General features: G+C 49.1%; 2 protein-coding genes across 2 annotated transcripts in view; one reads left to right on the top strand and one right to left on the bottom strand.

The window, feature by feature from the left end:
• LOC130323573 (uncharacterized) overlaps nucleotides 1-6965 on the top strand; it is a 7418-nt gene extending 453 nt beyond the window's left edge. Inside the window, exon 2 of the mRNA XM_056553156.1 lies at nucleotides 1-6965. This exon is cut by the window's left edge and continues 109 nt beyond it. Coding sequence (XP_056409131.1) covers nucleotides 1-6860 — 6860 coding nt within the window. The 3' untranslated portion in view covers nucleotides 6861-6965.
• A 7044-nt stretch (nucleotides 6966-14009) lies between these two features.
• Nucleotides 14010-20000, bottom strand: part of LOC130323571 (zinc finger protein 777-like) — a gene marked incomplete at its 5' end in the record, with an annotated part of 13740 nt that continues 7749 nt past the window's right edge. Inside the window, 3 exon segments of the mRNA XM_056553154.1 lie at nucleotides 14010-14889; nucleotides 15132-15581; nucleotides 17069-17195. Of these exon segments, the coding sequence (XP_056409129.1) occupies nucleotides 14078-14889; nucleotides 15132-15581; nucleotides 17069-17195 (1389 nt within the window). The 3' untranslated portion in view covers nucleotides 14010-14077.

Genomic DNA, 20000 nt, shown 5'->3' on the forward strand with positions numbered 1-20000 from the left:
ACAGCGGGCAGTACATATGCATCGAGTGCAGTGAAACGTTCAACAATAAGCTGGAGCTGAACTCTCATCGTCAGAGTCATGTGACCAAAAAGCAGTTCACGTGTTCCCATTGCGGGAGAGGATTCCACCACCAGTTCTTCTTACAAATGCATGAGAGAAGCCATGAAGATGGGATCTCCCGCACGCTGATGACTAAGCCTTCTACTAGTCGTGTCATGTCCACTAGGAGCAGAAAGCCATTGCCCGAAGCCGATATTATTCACGTCACGGCTTCCCCCTCCAGGTCTGTCTATCACCTCAACTCCAAAGTAGAATTCAAGAAGGAATGGAAAAGCAACCAAAATGTCACCCCCACCGAATGTGTGACGAGGCGCACCCAAGGGACCTATACTCCTGCCCACCAGAGAACAGACGGCTCTGACAAGAATGCACAGTTTGAGTTGAGAATATCTAAGCTTTCTGACAGCAGTGTACATCTTATTGACCCTTACGGAAATACCCTGGAGATCTTGGCTGAGGTCTTTAACACTTACACCATCGGGGAAGCTGAGGAAGAGGATGAGAGTGTGAGCACCAGCAGTGAGTCCAGGCCCTCCGATATCCCTGATGCACCCCCCTCCAGTACTGTCCATCCTGATAAGGTAGACGAGATGGAGACTCTTTCTTCATCTCCAGCAGAAGTATCTGAACCCAGTGAGACCATATACCATGATGCCATGTGTGGTGTCCCGTCTGTCTCCAGTCCCAGCATCTCCCCTAAGACCTTGCCTGATCTTGGTGATGATTCAGAGGACGTTCTCCCCCAACAGATGTTTTGTGAAGATGTAGTCAAGCAACCAGACACTGAAACTCCCAAGAATTCTACTGAGCTGGAAAGTCTTCCAAAAAATGCTGAAGACTCCATGATAACTTGTGATGAACAGGCGGCTCCAAAAGGTCCTGTCGTAGGAGAATTGACTGTGTGTAACAATGAACTCTCTGTAGTCACCGGTCAGACTCAGGACGCTTCACTGAAGGTTGCCGTTCAAGATGACCCTAGCTCTGTGGAAAATTCTGAGGTGTTACGGGGTGAAGATCTCCACAAAGAGGATGATTCTCCTAAACCTACTATACATGTTGACCACCAGGAACAAGATGGCAGTGTTTCCTCTCTCCCACCAGTAACAGAGAGTCCATCCGTGACTGTTTCACAGGACGTGAGTGAAGATAAAGATCAGTTGGCTACATTGTGTGCAGAGGATAGTAACCAGCTTAAAAGCGATCAAGAGACAAGTCTGCCGGAAGCTGTTACCGAACACAACATAAAAGAAAAAGGTCTGGAAGGGTCTGAAGCAGAAGCGTCGCTCGCCAGTCTAGATAAAGTGCAAGAGGTAACTATGGAAGTTGACAGGACAGAGCCACAAACGCCAGTCACAGAATCACATGAGCATCATAAAGAGGGCGTCCACGTGTCCTCCACTGAAGATCATGACCATGCCCTCCACCCTGACCCCTCTACTGTCTGCGACACCCCTATAGATAATATAAATGTTGCCCCAAAAGATGGGAGTGATGGGAATGAGGCTGCTTCCAAGAGTGAACTGGAGCCGGATCTAAGTGACGCCAGTGTTTGTAGATTGGATGGAGGAGTCCATGATCAGGCACCTAGCCCCCTGCCTCCTGACGATGTCTGCGCTTCAGAGCCCCTAAATATAACAAGCGTGGTGATGTCTCCTGACCAGAGACCCATGAACTCATCAGATCATGAGGAAAGACCTGAAAAAAGAGATGACTGCAAGAAAGTCCTCAGTTTATTGGACAAGCAAGATACAGAGTCTGTCATGTCTGACACTTTATCACCAATTGCCGGTGATGCAATGTTTGAAACACAGACTTCACCAGAACAAGTTCCAGAAACAATGGGGGACGGTGGTGAAATTGACTATGAAAAGACTGATGATCTGCTCATTGATAACCTTTCACAGAAGAATGATCACAGCTCAGAGCCCAGTCCAGTCACTGACCCCAGGGAGAGTCCACTACTTCACCACATCCAACCTCCAGGAGACAGTAATGTCAAACAAGATGTGAACTTATCAGACAACAAGGTGATGGACAATGTCACCTCCTCAGCTGTGAAACAGTCTACTGAGAATGAAGAGACAGAGGGGGGCGATTCAGGGGTGACCCCTGTAGAGGCAGCTTCTCCTACACATACAGAAAATACAATTGATAAATCCTCATCTGAGGACATCTCTATGCAGGTCAACCAATGTGATGATGTAGAGAAGATTTCAGCAGTGGAGTCCAGTGAAAACAACCCATCCAGTCTACTGGAGTCTGGGGCATTGACTTCTACAGATGATTTACTGCCAATTGGTGAGGAAGATTTATCTTTAACAAATAACACAGAAAGTCGAGGTGTTTCCTTCAATGTGCCGACCCTGGAAAGCATCACATCTGCTTTTGTCAAGGCTCAAGAACTTGTCTTATCTCAGGAAACTACAACTACAGAGCAAGACCCTGCAGTAAGTGTGACCAGTGATGAGAAGTTTGGAAGCTCCAAACCTATAGATGACTTGTTGCTCCAGAAATTGGAGGGTGAAGATTCAGGGACAACTCTGTCTCTTCTGGAACCGGCTTTAGCTTTGTCTCCTGACATCGAGGACTTGTCTGAGAAATGTTTGCTGAGCAGTGATGATATGAAAGATCTCACAGAATGTGACATTGAGAAGAACCTGTCCTTTGAGGATCCACAGAAGCAGTACATTCAGATGTCTAACGCTGATCTCACTGAAAACGACCTGTCCGATGATTTTGTTGCTTCTGGGAGTATTTTACTTGATGCTCCGAGTCTGGAAGAAACCACTAAAGAGGACGACATCTCTGCAGTCTCTGTGGAGGGTGAGGGGACATTGCATGAGCTATCAGACATGCTCTCACCGGAAATTCAAGAAAGTGAGGTTACAGAGAGCCAGGATGACAAACTTCTAAGTGGCGGAGGCCCATGTTTGAAATGTGGGCGACGGGTCAGACGAGGTAGAAAAGAGCTGGTTTGGTTTCCCATCTGCTATAAGTGCCGGTTGAAGGTAAAACGTGAGGAGCGCCATTCCGGTGAAGGTACCTCACCAGACTTCTCAAACTTCCTTATCAAGCAGGAGGCGGACTCTGCGCAGGATAATGCCATTTATAGGACTGTTAAACCTGGTCACAATATACATTCAATTAAGCAAGAATCTGCCTCCCTACTCCGAAAAATGTATAAATGTCCAAAATGTGTGAAATCCTTCAGAATCCCATCGCTGCTCGCCAGTCACATGAAATGTCATACGTTACCGCAGTGTTTGACCTGTGGATGCCCATTGACACTTGACAAAACCAAACGCATTCCCAAGAGTTGCCGCAAATGTGTCCAGAAGATCAAGCAGCAGAAGAAAGAGCCCCGGGCCCTATGTGCTGCGGGGGACGAGGAGGAGGACAGTCTGGATTCTGACAGTGGATCTCTGTCTGCTGACGAAGCAGATCTACAGAGCCTGACCGATGATGATGAACCCAGTCCAAGCTCTACTGAGAGAGAGGAAACTATGCCAGGAAGTGTTATGAGAGGAACCAAATCATTCCACTCTAAAGTCATGAGAAAGCGTAAGATGAATCCTGCTAAACATGCCCTGTACTGTACCTGTGATGTCGTCTTAAAGAGTGGAGCAAGACAACCAAAGATTTGTAAGAACTGCCAAAAGCCAGTCCAAGATCGACTGGTCACCTTCTCTAAAGCAAGCCTTATAGAGGGCTGTCATACTGTAGGGGGCAAACAGTTAAAGACCAAGAAGCGGCCTCTATTGGAGCCTGACCAAGAGAACATGCTGCTAGGTGACTCTTCACTGAGCCATGAGAACAAGCTGAGTCCTGATGATGACGACGGCAATGATGATGAGTTCTGTAACGAAGAGATTGAGTCTTTTACTGAATTAAATAGGAGTGACCAGTCAGCCCCCCCAGATGGTGAAAAACCACGTCTATGCCCGGAGTGTGGCAAAGTATTTAAATGCAATCGGTCTCTGAATCTTCACCTGTTGAGTCATTCGGCCACACAGTGCGAATCCTGCGGTTGTCGTCTGCAGAAAAAGAAGCGTGCGGGACGCTGGTCTAAGAGGTGTCGTGTCTGTAGACTCCTCACCAAAGATAAAGGACTTCCTGACAATGCCATAGAAGATGAGCTTCAAAGTGATAAGATCCCCAAGGAGAAGAACGTGGCTTCTGTCCGACTGAAGATGAAACGGGCAAAGGCAGTGAGAAGTAAAATCAAATCTGCTGCCAAACTCAAGAAAGAACTCAACTGGATGAACATGCTTTTGGCTGTGAAAGGTCTGACCCAAAAACCCAGAAAAAAGAAAGTACAGGCTATAAAGAGTGCAAGGGAAGAGAAGTCTGGTTATGGCTCAGAACCTGCTGAGGAGTCCGAGGCCTATTCAAGTTCTGAGGAGAAAACCAGTCTTCTTAAAGGTCTTTCTACTCCTTCCAAGTGTGACCCTGGGCCTTCAGAGCTGCATGTCCGTCAGAAGAAACTATTGGGTGGAGTATCGAAAGCCAATAAGAAGTGTATGTATAGAGAGAAGAACATTATAAAGGTGGAGGAGCAGCAGCTGCCCCCGTATAGTGATGATCCATTGGGTACTGCAGTATCTGTGAAAGAGGAGGAAGAAAACCAGTGTTTAGAATGTAATGAAATTTTTCCGAACTTTGATCTTCTGCTCGATCATCAGAAAGGTCATTTTGAGGGCCAACCATTCACATGTTCACAGTGCCCTCAGAGCTTCTCTACAGAGCAGTATTTGAGTATTCACATTAGTGCCCATGCTGAAGGTCCTCCTTTCCGCTGCCCAGAGTGCAATAAAACCTTTACTCGAAGGAACCACCTTGGAGTACATAGACGTGTGCACACAGGGTCACGACCCTACGCTTGCCCTGATTGTTCATGCAGATTTCGACAGAGGGGCAGCCTGATTATTCATCGGTATACACACAGGAACATTCAACTCATGATGCTAAAACCATATCAGTGTTCAGTATGTAATAAAAGCTTTAAACAGAAGGAAAGGCTGGTCATACATGAACGCCTCCACACCGGGGAATGCCCATTCTCATGTAAGGACTGTGACAAAGTGTTTCCCAGTAAGTCAAGGCTCTACGTACATCGTAAGATGCACAAAGTCCCTGAAGCTTCATCTAGTGCAGAGCAGAATGCAAGCTGTCAAGAAGAGTCAGAAGGTCCACCTTTCCAGTGCAAGGACTGTGAAAAGATCTGCTCCACCAAGGCAAGCTTTGTTCTTCATCGTAAGATTCATAAGTCTTCAGCTGTACTTGACCAGAGCAGCAGCAACATGGAGAACCAAGAAGGGACCACAAATGAGATGCCATCAACCTCTGAGGAGGATCTTGGCATAAAGACCGAACAGGAGGGAAATCCTTTTAGTTGTAACGACTGTACCAGGGTTTTCTCTACCAAGGCCAGTTTTGTCCTTCATCGTAAAGTGCACAGTTTGGGTCAGAATAGTCAATTTGTGTGTAAAGACTGTGGTAAAGTTTGCTCCACCAAAGCTAGTCTTGTTCTTCACCGTAAGGTGCACAAGTCTCCATTGATGTCTGACCTCAAAGCAAATATTGGAGATCCCCCTTACATCTGCAAGCTTTGTAAAAAAGTCTGTTCTACCAAGGCCAGTTTTGTACTTCATTGTAAAGTGCACAAAGTATTGTCTGGCAGCGAAAAGATCCTTAAGACGACCATGGAGCAGAAATCCTTCCTTTGTAAAAAATGTGGGGTTGTCTGCTCAACCAAAGCCAGCTTTGTCCTACATAGAAAGATACACAGATCCTCACCTAACCTTGAGCAGAAAGATGGAACTGGGCCACATCCTTTCACATGCAAGGACTGTGGGAAAGTGTGCTCCACCAAGGCTAGTTTTGTTCTTCATTGTAAGGTACACAAAGTAGTCCCAGACGGTGACCAGAGCTCAGTCCCTCAGGCCGATGTGGAAGAGAAGCCTTACCATTGTAAAGAATGTGGCAAAATCTATTCGACTAAAGGCAGGCTTTTGTCCCACATGAAACTACACGCTGATCTGGAAACGTCTGCTGAGGGCGAGCAGCTGCTAAATATAGACGCAGAGGAAAAGCCTTTCGCCTGTCCCATATGCCACATGAGGTTCACACGTCTGAAGATTCTCGTCCGTCACAAGCTCATCCATGGGGAAGACGTCTTCAGGTGTGGACATTGTGGAAAGAGATTCTTGTTTCAGAAATCCCTTATGAATCATGTACCAGTCTGTCTGAAGAGGACCAAGGGGAAAGCCCTTCTGGGGAAAGATAAGGTCCCGAAGAAGAGGAAACTTAAAGATGGTAATGAAGAGAGTGCCCCGAAGAAGAGGAAATACGAGCACAAGAAAGCTGTGACTGCTGCGCAAAAACTAAAAAATAAAAAGCTAATGAAAGTTAAGAAGCTGGCAGCAAATAAGGAGAAAACTAAACTGAAGAACATCCAGGAGAAGAAGCTGAAGAAACCAAAGGGAGAAGCTGAGCTGGATCCAGAGGCCGCGGGGGAGAATGACGGGAAACAAGAGAGACCTCTGGAGATTGGGACCAAGGAGAGCGGGAAAGAGAAGAAACCTAAAGATGGGGCCAAAGTGAAGAAGATTCTGAAGAAAGTGCCACAGAAGCGGCAAAAGGTTAGTAGTGAAAGCCTAAAGAAGTGGAGGATGATTGCTGCCGCCACCGTCAAGAAGAGGAAACTTCAGGCTGTTATTAGTGGAGGGAAGAAGAATGCCACCATGAAGAAGAAAGCTCCAAGTAAGACCAAGACAGGGGGGAAGAGCAGCAAGGATTAAGGAGGACCTACCGCTCCTCCACGTGATACATAACAGTGTTTTTAATCTCATCATAATTATCGAGCCGTTAACTTTGTAATGTTGTATTTTAATAAAAATCATTGAATGGGACGCCCCCTGGTGTGTGTTCTGTCCTACTGTGACCGGCTGTAGAGGAGAATATTACATAGGGTAGAAGTTGTGAATTCTAGGATCCTGCTCAGCAACTTCATCCCTTGAGTAGAATTAGAAGAACATCGTCTGTAGTCATGAGGTCTGTGACTCTGGTCCCTGCAATGTCTTTTATGCTGTGTGATGGCCATGATGGGTTCAGTGATGGCCGTGATAGGTTCAGAATCTGGCATTTTTATTGAGTGAAGTGATAGATTTACAATGAGCGTTCTGTGAGAACATGAAAACCCCCAGATAATTTCCCAAATTTAATATAAATACACAACCTTATAATATTTAGCTGAAATCTTCCAGGGGAGGAGAGGACCCCCATCCCCCCCACAAACGTGTGGGGGGGGGGGGCACAGTACAGCAGAGGAGAATGGAACTGGTAACAGTAAACTTTTATGTCCTGCTGTGTTGGATCACTCCATTATTGTAGGTAGTGACTGTGCGTTTGATTGCTCCATTATTATGACCAAATTAGTTCAGTCCATTATTGTAGGTAGTGACTGTGTGCGTTGGATCGCTCCGTTATTGTAGGTAGTGACTGTACATTGGGTCGCTCCGTTATTGTAGGTAGTGACTGTACATTGGGTCGCTCCGTTATTGTAGGTAGTGACTGTACATTGGGTCGCTCCGTTATTGTAGGTAGTGACTGTACATTGGGTCGCTCCGTTATTGTAGGTAGTGACTGTACATTGGGTCGCTCCGTTATTGTAGGTAGTGACTGTACATTGGGTCGCTCCGTTATTGTAGGTAGTGACTGTACGTTGGGTCGCTCCGTTATTGTAGGTAGTGACTGTGTGCGTTGGATCGCTCCATTATTGTAGGTAGTGACTGTGTGCGTTGGGTCGCTCCGTTATTGTAGGTAGTGACTGTGTGCGTTGGATCGCTCCGTTATTGTAGGTAGTGACTGTACATTGGGTCGCTCCGTTATTGTAGGTAGTGACTGTACATTGGGTCGCTCCGTTATTGTAGGTAGTGACTGTACGTTGGGTCGCTCCGTTATTGTAGGTAGTGACTGTGTGCGTTGGATCGCTCCGTTATTGTAGGTAGTGACTGTGTGCGTTGGATCGCTCCGTTATTGTAGGTAGTGACTGTGTGCGTTGGATCGCTCCGTTATTGTAGGTAGTGACTGTGTGCGTTGGATCGCTCCGTTATTGTAGGTAGTGACTGTACATTGGATCGCTCCGTTATTGTAGGTAGTGACTGTACATTGGGTCGCTCCGTTATTGTAGGTAGTGACTGTACGTTGGGTCGCTCCGTTATTGTAGGTAGTGACTGTGCGTTGGATCGCTCCGTTATTGTAGGTAGTGACTGTACATTGGGTCGCTCCGTTATTGTAGGTAGTGACTGTACATTGGGTCGCTCCGTTATTGTAGGTAGTGACTGTACATTGGGTCGCTCCGTTATTGTAGGTAGTGACTGTACGTTGGGTCGCTCCGTTATTGTAGGTAGTGACTGTGTGCGTTGGGTCGCTCCGTTATTGTAGGTAGTGACTGTGTGCGTTGGATCGCTCCGTTATTGTAGGTAGTGACTGTGTGCGTTGGATCGCTCCGTTATTGTAGGTAGTGACTGTACATTGGGTCGCTCCGTTATTGTAGGTAGTGACTGTACATTGGGTCGCTCCGTTATTGTAGGTAGTGACTGTACATTGGGTCGCTCCGTTATTGTAGGTAGTGACTGTACGTTGGGTCGCTCCGTTATTGTAGGTAGTGACTGTGTGCGTTGGATCGCTCCGTTATTGTAGGTAGTGACTGTGTGCGTTGGGTCGCTCCGTTATTGTAGGTAGTGACTGTGTGCGTTGGGTCGCTCCGTTATTGTAGGTAGTGACTGTGTGCGTTGGGTCGCTCCGTTATTGTAGGTAGTGACTGTGTGCGTTGGATCGCTCCGTTATTGTAGGTAGTGACTGTGTGCGTTGGGTCGCTCCGTTATTGTAGGTAGTGACTGTGTGCGTTGGATCGCTCCGTTATTGTAGGTAGTGACTGTGTGCGTTGGATCGCTCCCTTTAATGTAGGTAGACCCCTGTCATATAGTAACTGGTGTAGGTGTGATATGATATACCGCCTCATCTACTAGCGGAGGCAGTGGAAAAAATTACATTGAAAGGTAAAGTTAAATTTTGGACTCACCAAAAAATATCATCTAGTTCTGCCAGGATTCCAGAGATTCTAGATTCCGTACTGGGATTATCTCTACAACATCTAAAGTCTAAAACACCCATCAGCTGGGGGCACCAGGTACCCGTTGTACTCTGACTTATCAGGGTCTTAACGCCTGCAGCAGGTCCTGTGAAGTGCAGCCTCCATGGACGGGACTTGTTTCTACAGCACCTCCCACAGAGGGTCGATCAGATGAGGGCTGGGGAATCTGGAGGCTGTCACCACCTTCATCTCTTTGTCATATTCCTTATTCCTGGACAATGTCTACACCAGTGGTCTCAAACTGAGCCCCTCCAGATGTTGCAAAACTTCAACTGCCAGCGTGCCTGGACAGCCAACATCCGGGCATGCTGGGAGTTGAAATTTAGCAAAAGCTGCAGGGCCTCGGTTTAAAGACCACTTCACTAAGGGATAAGATGAGAGGGAAGCCTTGATTTACCTTTCGGGGACAGTGTGCATCCTCTGGAGGAGGCAGAAAGACCTTTTGGTGTACGGGCATTCTGAGAGTTAGTCTTGCAAAATCTTGGTGGCCACAGTTTGAGACCACTGGTCTACAGTGTGGCAGGGGGGGGGAGAGAATAAGGGGCTCCCACTGCCTTTAGGAGAGGGACTTGTCTGTAGAATGGTTAGGTAGGTGGTACTTGTCATGTCAATACGGTAACCTTCACATGATGTCAGGACCGTCAAGAAGAACATTTCCCAACACACTGCCCCGCCATCTTGTCTTCCTATAATGCACCCTGGTGCCGTCTCTTCTCACCCCCGGCCGTCCACATGATGGAGATCGACATCCCTCAGACCAGGTTCCTTCTTCCATTGCTCCAGGTCTGATGCTTACATGGGTCACATGATTTCTGACAATCCCCTTTTCCTGGTTTACTGAGGCCACCCACACTGGAGACCATCTGACGCAATCGTCTAGACATCACACTTTGTGTCAGTCGCTAAGATCCTAATAGTTGCCAGTTTTCCTGCTTCTATTAGGATCTTAGGGGGCAGCATCATGTGTGGGGGAAACCAGACACTGCCCAATACCATCCCTACAGTGATCATGGTGGGGGCAGCATCATGTCTGGAGGAAACCAGGTACTGTCCATCACCTGCCCAATACCATCCCTACAGTGATCATGGTGGGGGCAGCATCATGTCTGGAGGAAACCAGGCACTGCCCATCACCTGCCCAATACCATCCCTACAGTGATCATGGTGGGGGCAGCATCATGTCTGGAGGAAACCAGGCACTGCCCATCACCTGCCCAATACCATCCCTACAGTGATCATGGTGGGGGCAGCATCATGTCTGGGGGAAACCAGGTACTACCCATCAACTGCCCAATACCATCCCTACAGTGATCATGGTGGGGGCAGCATCATGTCTGGGGGAAACCAGGCACTGCCCATCACCTGCCCAATACCATCCCTACAGTGATCATGGTGGGGGCAGCATCATGTCTGGAGGAAACCAGGTACTGTCCATCACCTGCCCAATACCATCCCTACAGTGATCATGGTGGGGGCAGCATCATGTCTGGAGGAAACCAGGCACTGCCCATCACCTGCCCAATACCATCCCTACAGTGATCATGGTGGGGGCAGCATCATGTCTGGAGGAAACCAGGCACTGCCCATCACCTGCCCAATACCATCCCTACAGTGATCATGGTGGGGGCAGCATCATGTCTGGAGGAAACCAGGCACTGCCCATCACCTGCCCAATACCATCCCTACAGTGATCATGGTGGGGGCAGCATCATGTCTGGGGGAAACCAGGTACTACCCATCAACTGCCCAATACCATCCCTACAGTGATCATGGTGGGGGCAGGATCATGTCTGGGGGAAACCAGGCACTGCCCATCACCTGCCCAATACCATCCCTACAGTGATCATGGTGGGGGCAGCATCATGTCTGGAGGAAACCAGGTACTGTCCATCACCTGCCCAATACCATCCCTACAGTGATCATGGTGGGGGCAGCATCATGTCTGGAGGAAACCAGGCACTGCCCATCACCTGCCCAATACCATCCCTACAGTGATCATGGTGGGGGCAGCATCATGTCTGGAGGAAACCAGGCACTGCCCATCACCTGCCCAATACCATCCCTACAGTGATCATGGTGGGGGCAGCATCATGTCTGGGGGAAACCAGGTACTACCCATCACCTGCCCAATACCATCCCTACAGTGATCATGGTGGGGGCAGCATCATGTCTGGGGGAAACCAGGCACTGCCCATCACCTGCCCAATACCATCCCTACAGTGATCATGGTGGGGGCAGAATCATGTCTGGGGGAAATCAGGCACTGCCCATCACCTGCCCAATACCATCCCTACAGTGATCATGGTGGGGCAGCATCATGTCTGGAGGAAACAAGGCACTGCCCATCACCTGCCCAATACCATCCCTACAGTGATCATGGTGGGGCAGCATCATGTCTGGAGGAAACAAGGCACTGCCCATCACCTGCTTAATACAATCCCTACAGTGATCATGGTGGGGGGACAGCATCAAGTCTGGAGGAGACCAAGAAGACTAGGGGCTGGATTCACTGCCAAAGGGGCTTTAAAGGGGTAACCCAGGGAAAAACTTTTTTATATATCACCTGGCTCCAAAAAGTTAAACAGATTTTGTAAATTACTTCTATTAACCTCTTAAGGATGCAGGGCGTACCTGTACGCCCTGCGCCCAGTCCCGGTATTTAAAATGAGGTCACACCGTGACCCCGCATCATACCCGGCCGGTCCCGGCGGCTAATGATAGCCGGGACCCTGGGCTAATAGCGTGCGGCACTGAACGTTGTGCCGCATGCTATTAACCCTTTAGACGTGGCGATCAAAGTTGATCGCCGCGTCTAAAGGGTTAAGTAAAAGCTTCCCGGCAGCTCAGTCGGACTGATCGGGACTATCTCGATTAAAATTGCGATGTCCCGATCAGCTAGGACGCGAGCGGAGGCCCCCTCACCTCGCTCAGTTGCGTCCGATCGGTGTTTGATTGCTCCAAGCCTGAGCTACAGGCTTGAGCAATCGTTCACCCTATAACGCTGATCTATGCGTTGTTATGGCTTTGCAGGGATCAGTGTAAATGATCAGTGTGTGCAGTGTTATAGTCTCCTATGGTATAACAATGTTCAGTGTTATAGTTTCACTGCAAAAAAAGTTAAAGGTAATTTAACCCCTTCCCTAATAAAAGTTTGAATCACCCCCTTTTCCCATAAAAAAAAAAAGTGTAAATAAAAATAAACATATGTGGTATCGCCGCGTTCAGAAATGTCCGAACTATAAAAATATATTGTTAATTAAAGGAGTAGTCCAGTAGTGAACAAGTGGTGAACAACTTATCCCATTTCCTAAGGATAGGGGATAAGTTGCAGATCGCGGGGGGGGGGGTCCGACCGCTGGGGCCCCCGCGATCTCCTGTATGGGGCCCAAACAGCCCGCGCAAAGGGGGCGTGTCGACCCCCGCACGAAGCGGTGGCCGACACGCCCCCTCGATACAACTCTATGGCAGAGCCGGAGTGCTGCCTTTCGGCAATCTCTGGCTCTGCCATAGCGATGTATTGAGGGGGTGTGTCGGCCGCCGCTTTGTGCGGGGGTCGACACCCGCTATCTGGCCGGAGAGCCTGGCCCCCGTACAGAGAGATCGCAGGGGCCCCAGCGGTCAGACCCCCTGCGATCTCAAACTTATCCCCTATCCTTAGGATAGGGGATACGTTTTTCACCACTGGACTACCCCTTTAAACCGCACGGTCAGGAGGGGTTTGGGGTGGGATATCTGGCAAGTTGTATGATGTCATATTAATCCATATAGGAAACTGTTTGTTTTGCTTCTCATTTCTATACCTGATAAGCCATGTGCGGGGTATGCCCCGAAGCACTTCTTCTGTATTAAACTTGAAAACCAAATCAAAATAGGTTTATGTGCGAAAAAATTCCAAAGTCCAAAATTAGTGTATTTTTGGTCACTTTTTATATCCTGAAAAAATTTATAAAAAGCAATCAAAGTCCGATCAATACAAGAATGGTACCGATAAAAACTTCAGAACACGGCGGAAAAAATTAGCCCTCATACCAGCCCGTACGCGGAAAAATAAGTTATAGGGGTCAGAAGATGAGAATTTTTTACGTATAAATTTTCCTGCATGTAGTTATGATTTTTTTTTTCAGAAGTACGACAAAATCAAACCTACATAAGTAGGGAATCATTTTAACCGGATGGACCTACAGAATAAATGCACTGTGTAGAAATGAAAGCCCCCAAAAGTTACAAAATGAATTTTTTTCTTCAATTTTGTCGCACAATCATTTTTTTTTTCCGTTTCGCCGTGGATTTTTTGGTAAAATGACTGTCACTGCAAAGTAGAATTGGTGGCGCAAAAAATAAGCCATCATATGGAATTCTATGTGCAAAATTTAAAGCATTATGATTTTTAGAAGATGATGAGGAAAAAATGAAAATGGAAAAATGCTGAGTCCTTAAGGGGTTAAAAAATGTTAATCATTTCAGTACTTATGAGCTGCTGAAGTTGAGTTGTTCTTTTCTGTCTAAGTGCTCTGTGATGACACCTGTCTCGGGAACTGTCTATAGTAGAAGCAAAAATAAATTCCTGGAATACCCCTTTAAGTACTGTGTAAAGGGTCTGAATACTATGAATACATAGGGAAAACAAAAATTTCACATTGGATACAGAGACTTCACTTCACTTTCAAAATATGAAAGCTCAGCTGTGATTGGTTGCTATAGACAAAACCAGACCAATGTGGGCCAATGTTTCAGCACCTTCTCAGCTCCCTGACATGTCCCCTAAGGACAAACTAACTCTCAGACTCTAGGATGATAATTTTGTATTTTATTTTTGTTTTACATGGTCCCTTCTCCAGTCTGGTTGATATGTCACCACCCTCAGTCATACTGGAATCCCCCAGTGGAGGTGATCAGCTGCTGGAGGAAGGCAGTGGAGAGCTGCAGGTGTCGATGCAGTTTGGAGTAGGCCTGTCTTGAGGACTGTGTTGTAGACCTCGTCTCCGTGTCTTGCAGTATTGGCCCATCATTGACCTTTCTTTGCGGAGGGGCCGTGACTTTCACTGTTGTCTTGTTACGACTGTGAGACTTCATGTGTCGATGGAGTCCAGAAACCTGCGAGAAACTGCGTTTACACTTTGGACAGGTGACGTTGGGCTTGTCCTGTGAGGGCTGATGTGTGGAGTTAATGTCTGGTTGTCCATTTCTAAGGAATGGTGGAAGGTGGTGCTGATCACTGAGATAGCTGGAGCATGTAGGACAGGAGAAGGCCCCTTTCTCCAGCTGCAGGCTCTCATGATAGTTTGGACCCTGTAAGAAGCTTCGGCCACACATGGAACATTTATAGAAGTTCTCAGTGTACAGAGACTCTAGTGGGGACCTCTGCTGGCCTGTCACAGTCAGCCATGTGCCTCCTTCCTCAACACACTGACCATTAGTTAAGGGGGTCTGCTCAGTCCACTGTAATGTCCCTGGAGATAGAGCCCTCTGATTGTCTGTCCATGGCAAATAATAATTGTTGTGAGGATCGGTGGAGGCCAAAGGCAACACGGCTCCCCCCTGCAGGTCCCAGTGCTCCTCTTTATTAGGGTACTCTGGATGGCCCTCCCATCTGTCACTATGGAGGGACATTATTTCACTTCCAATAGTAACATTTATCTCCTCCACCTTAATGACCGTCAGGAACTCAGTATCTGGAAGAAAGAAAAGGAAAGTGGTCAGAAGTCATCACCTTTATCGCATTCAAATTCATTATAACTAAGCTGCCAAGAATGGGTTCTGTCTGGTGTGGCCCACAGAAGTTCCATCCCTAGAAGAAGGAAGACATGGTTTACATATCTTCAACTGCCTTCTGGGGGCCCTGCTCACAACAGAGATAAGACCTTCACCCAGACTCCTCAACAATAAGAGATTACTGATGAGAGAAGGAACTCACTGTCCAAGTGATCCTGTGTCCCCTCCTGATTACACCCATTGAATAGATCAACGCTAAATCCACTCAAGACTTGTTCAAAACCAACACACGGACTGGAGGCATCTTCAAGTGTTCGTATTAAAGCCCATGTCCTTGGCCCAGCTATGGGGGATCCATCTTTATTCTCTGGTTTCACCTCATGGATGAATGTTGTTTCTCGGACGGGTGGATCAGACTTCTCTTCTAATCTCTTCTGTGCTCCAGTGGTGGGAGGTTGTTCATCAGTTACAGGATATGGAGAGAAGAGTTCACCAGAAGATGGTGCCTTCTCCAGAGTCACTGCAGTCTCTGGTATATAGATGAGGTCTTCTAGTACAGTCTCTGGTATATGGATGATTTCTTCTAGTGCAGTCTCTTCAGTTTCTGCACTGTCTCTTTGCTCAGACTCCCCTCTCTTCAGGAACATGTAACCTGGAAGACACAATATTCATTATCTGGGATACGAAGATAGTAAAAAGTGCTCTCCCTTACTGAGCTTATAATCTGTGAGGAAATAGGAGACAAGAAGAGTGAGGATGTGTAGTAACTCGACAGCTCCACTCTCCCGCACCTGCAGTCGGACGGGCCAGCAGCGCACTTGGCCGAATGGAATCAAAAGGAAATAATGGAAATGTCCAGCGCTTTAGTATGCAAAAATTCTTCGGCTTTATTGAGTCATAAAAACATGCAGCATAGGGACAAAAACACTGACGCGTTTCGGATCAGTGCGATCCTTAGACAAGAAGAGTGAGGACCCTGATCACAGGAGCTTACAATCTATGAGGAGACGAGAGGAGTGAGGACCCTGATCACAAGAGCTTACAATCTATGAGAAGAGGAATGAGGACCCTGATCACAGGAGCTTACAATCTATGAGGAGACGAGAGGAGTGAGGACCCTGATCACAAGAGCTTACAATCTATGAGAAGAGGAATGAGGACCCTGATCACAGGAGCTTACAATCTATGAGAAGAGGAATGAGGACCCTGATCACAGGAGCTTACAATCTATGAGGAGACGAGAGGAGTGAGGACCCTGATCACAAGAGCTTACAATCTATGAGGAGATGAGAGAAGTGAGGACCCTGATCACAAGAGCTTACAATCTATGAGAAGAGGAATGAGGACCCTGATCACAGGAGCTTACAATCTGAGGGAATAGGAGACAAGAGGTCCTTGTTCTGTACGGCCATGTTTTAAAAATAATTCCATTCTACACATAACTGAGTGCTACACTATGTATGAACAGGCATGAAGTGAACTAGAGTGTAAGGAGTGGAGGGAGATGGTTGAATAATAGTAAAAATAGAAGAAGAGTCTGGACGAGGTGAAAGGGAATAGGGTCACTAGTGCAGGTTGTAGGGCAAGAAGAAGAACAAAGCCTGGAGAGGACTTCAGAAGAAGAGCAGAGCCCGGATAGGACATCAGAAGAAGAGCAGAGCCGGAAAGGACTTCAGGAGAAGAGGGGAGCCCTCCGAGGACTTTAGGAGAAGAGGGGAGCCCTCAGAGGACTGCTGAAGATGACCAGAACCATAGGAAGAACCCAGACATAACCAGAACTCCCCCCTCAGACCATGTCCTCCCATAAAATGTGTGAAAGCATAGAGGACCAGAGATGACCAATTCATCAATCCGATTCTCGGGGGCGATGGTGGTGGTGGTCAATGTGTTTTGTCTAGAAAAAGTATTTCCCCAAATGTCTGACTCCCTGGAAGAGTCCGGAACTACTTTATCTGGACCTAACGCATCGACCTGGAGATTTCTTTAAATTATTTCTTCCTTACCCAGAGAATTGACCAGGTCCATGTGACTCCTTACCCAGAGAATTGACCAGGTCCATGTGACTCCTTACCCAGAGAGGTGACCAGGTCCATGTGACTCCTTATCCAGAGAGGTGACCAGGTCCATGTGACTCCTTACCCAGAGAGGTGACCAGGTCCATGGTGTCCCTCATAACAGTCCTGTACAGTTCTCTCTGCCACGTGGCCAGTTCAAGCCATTCCTCATCTGAGAAGGACAACGTTGTGTCCTCAAACACAGGTGCAGCCTGAAAGACACAGAAGATACAGGATTACCACCATGTGGGGCTGCACTGCGGGGGTACTAGGGTGGGTACAGGATGAAGTGGGGATGGGTTGGGTACTGCATGGTGTGGGTACAGGGTGTGTAAGTAGTGCATGGTGTGGTTACAGGGGGTGTGATGGAGGATGGGGTGAGTAGCGCATGGTGTGGGTAGAGGGGGCGTGATGGAGGCTGGTGGGGGTACAGGAGGTGTGAATTCAGGGCATCACAACATGGACCATATACGCTGGGGTCTGTGACATACTGAGGAGGTCTGGGGTGGAGTAAAGTAGGCTGTGGTGGTCTGCAGTAGAATGAGGTAGTCTGTAGTAAACTGTGGTGGCCTGTGGTGGTCTGCAGTAGAATGAGGTAGTCTGTAGTAAACTGTGGTGGTCTGTGGTGGTCTGCAGTAGACTGTGGTGGTCTGTGGTGGTCTGCAGTAGACTGAGGTGGTCTGTGGTGGTCTGCAGTAGACTGAGGTGGTCTGTGGTGGTCTGCAGTAGACTGAGGTGGTCTGCAGTAGACTGAGGTGGTCTGTGGTGGTCTGCAGTAGACTGAGGTGGTCTGCAGTAGACTGAGGTGGTCTGTGGTGGTCTGCAGTAGACTGAGGTGGTCTGTGGTGGTCTGCAGTAGACTGAGGTGGTCTGCAGTAGACTGAGGTGGTCTGTGGTGGTCTGCAGTAGACTGAGGTGGTCTGTGGTGGTCTGCAGTAGACTGAGGTGGTCTGTGGTGGTCTGCAGTAGACTGAGGTGGTCTGTGGTGGTCTGCAGTAGACTGAGGTGGTCTGTGGTGGTCTGCAGTAGACTGAGGTGGTCTGTGGTGGTCTGCAGTAGACTGAGGTGGTCTGCAGTAGACTGAGGTGGTCTGTGGTGGTCTGCAGTAGACTGAGGTGGTCTGCAGTAGACTGAGGTGGTCTGTGGTGGTCTGCAGTAGACTGAGGTGGTCTGTGGTGGTCTGCAGTAGACTGAGGTGGTCTGTGGTGGTCTGCAGTAGACTGAGGTGGTCTGTGGTGGTCTGCAGTAGACTGAGGTGGTCTGTGGTGGTCTGCAGTAGACTGAGGTGGTCTGTGGTGGTCTGCAGTAGACTGAGGTGGTCTGCAGTAGACTGAGGTGGTCTGCAGTAGACTGAGGTGGTCTGTGGTGGTCTGCAGTAGACTGAGGTGGTCTGTGGTGGTCTGCAGTAGACTGAGGTGGTCTGCAGTAGACTGAGGTGGTCTGTGGTGGTCTGCAGTAGACTGAGGTGGTCCCTATTGAGCTCAGGTCAGAACCCTTCAAGCCAGTGCCACCAACTCTAACACTGACTCCATAGGCCGGGACTCAGTCACAGAGTAAAAGTATGTATATATAACAGTGTGTGTGTGTGTGTATATATACACACACATATATATACATATACATACATACATAAACATATATACACCCCCACCCCCCCTGGGGACCTGTCTCTCATTGTCCTCCATGACTGCAGCCTTCTATCCTCGTGGTTTCTATGATACAAATATTTTTCCCATCTTTGTTGCCAGGCAACCAACCAGATACTCACATGCCAGTTGCTAGGATACCTGGTTTCCAGGCCCTTCTGCTTTTGTTGCTAGGAGACCGTGTGCTTGGACTAAGACGTGGTCAATTCCATTCTACAGACTGATTAGCAGAAGGGGCCGAGCGGCCATTATATCTATAAACAGCTAGTCGAGGCCTGACTACCCATCCCCCACCTCACACCCTGGACCCATCCCCCACCGCACGCCCTGGTCCCACACCCTGCAGGACCCATCCCCCCCACCTCACACCCTGGACCCACACCCTGCAGGACCCATCCCCCAGCTCACACCCTGCAGGACCCATCCCCCACCGCACACCCTGGTCCCACACCCTGCAGGACCCATCCCCCCACCTCACATCCTGGACCCACACCCTGCAGGACCCATCCCCCCACCTCACATCCTGGACCCACACCCTGCAGGACCCATCCCCCAGCTCACACCCTGGACCCACACCCTGCAGGACCCATCCCCCCACCTCACACCCTGGACCCACACCCTGCAGGACCCATCCCCCAGCTCACACCCTGCAGGACCCATCCCCCACCGCACACCCTGGTCCCACACCCTGCAGGACCCATCCCCCCACCTCACATCCTGGACCCACACCCTGCAGGACCCATCCCCCAGCTCACACCCTGCAGGACCCATCCCCCACCGCACACCCTGGTCCCACACCCTGCAGGACCCATCCCCCCACCTCACATCCTGGACCCACACCCTGCAGGACCCATCCCCCAGCTCACACCCTGCAGGACCCATCCCCCACCGCACACCCTGGTCCCACACCCTGCAGGACTCATCCCCCCACCTAACACCCTGGACCCACACCCTGCAGGACCCATCCCCCCACCTCACATCCTGGACCCACACCCTGCAGGACCCATCCCCCCACCTCACATCCTGGACCCACACCCTGCAGGACCCATCCCCCCACCTCACATCCTGGACCCACACCCTGCAGGACCCATCCCCCAGCTCACACCCTGCAGGACCCATCCCCCCACCTCACATCCTGGACCCACACCCTGCAGGACCCATCCCCCCACCTCACATCCTGGACCCACACCCTGCAGGACCCATCCCCCCACCTCACATCCTGGACCCACACCCTGCAGGACCCATCCCCCAGCTCACACCCTGCAGGACCCATCCCCCCACCTCACATCCTGGACCCACACCCTGCAGGACCCATCCCCCCCACCTCACATCCTGGACCCACACCCTGCAGGACCCATCCCCCAGCTCACA

This window comes from Hyla sarda, unplaced genomic scaffold (assembly GCF_029499605.1).
Source record: "Hyla sarda isolate aHylSar1 unplaced genomic scaffold, aHylSar1.hap1 scaffold_251, whole genome shotgun sequence".
Classification (NCBI taxonomy): domain Eukaryota; kingdom Metazoa; phylum Chordata; class Amphibia; order Anura; family Hylidae; genus Hyla; species Hyla sarda.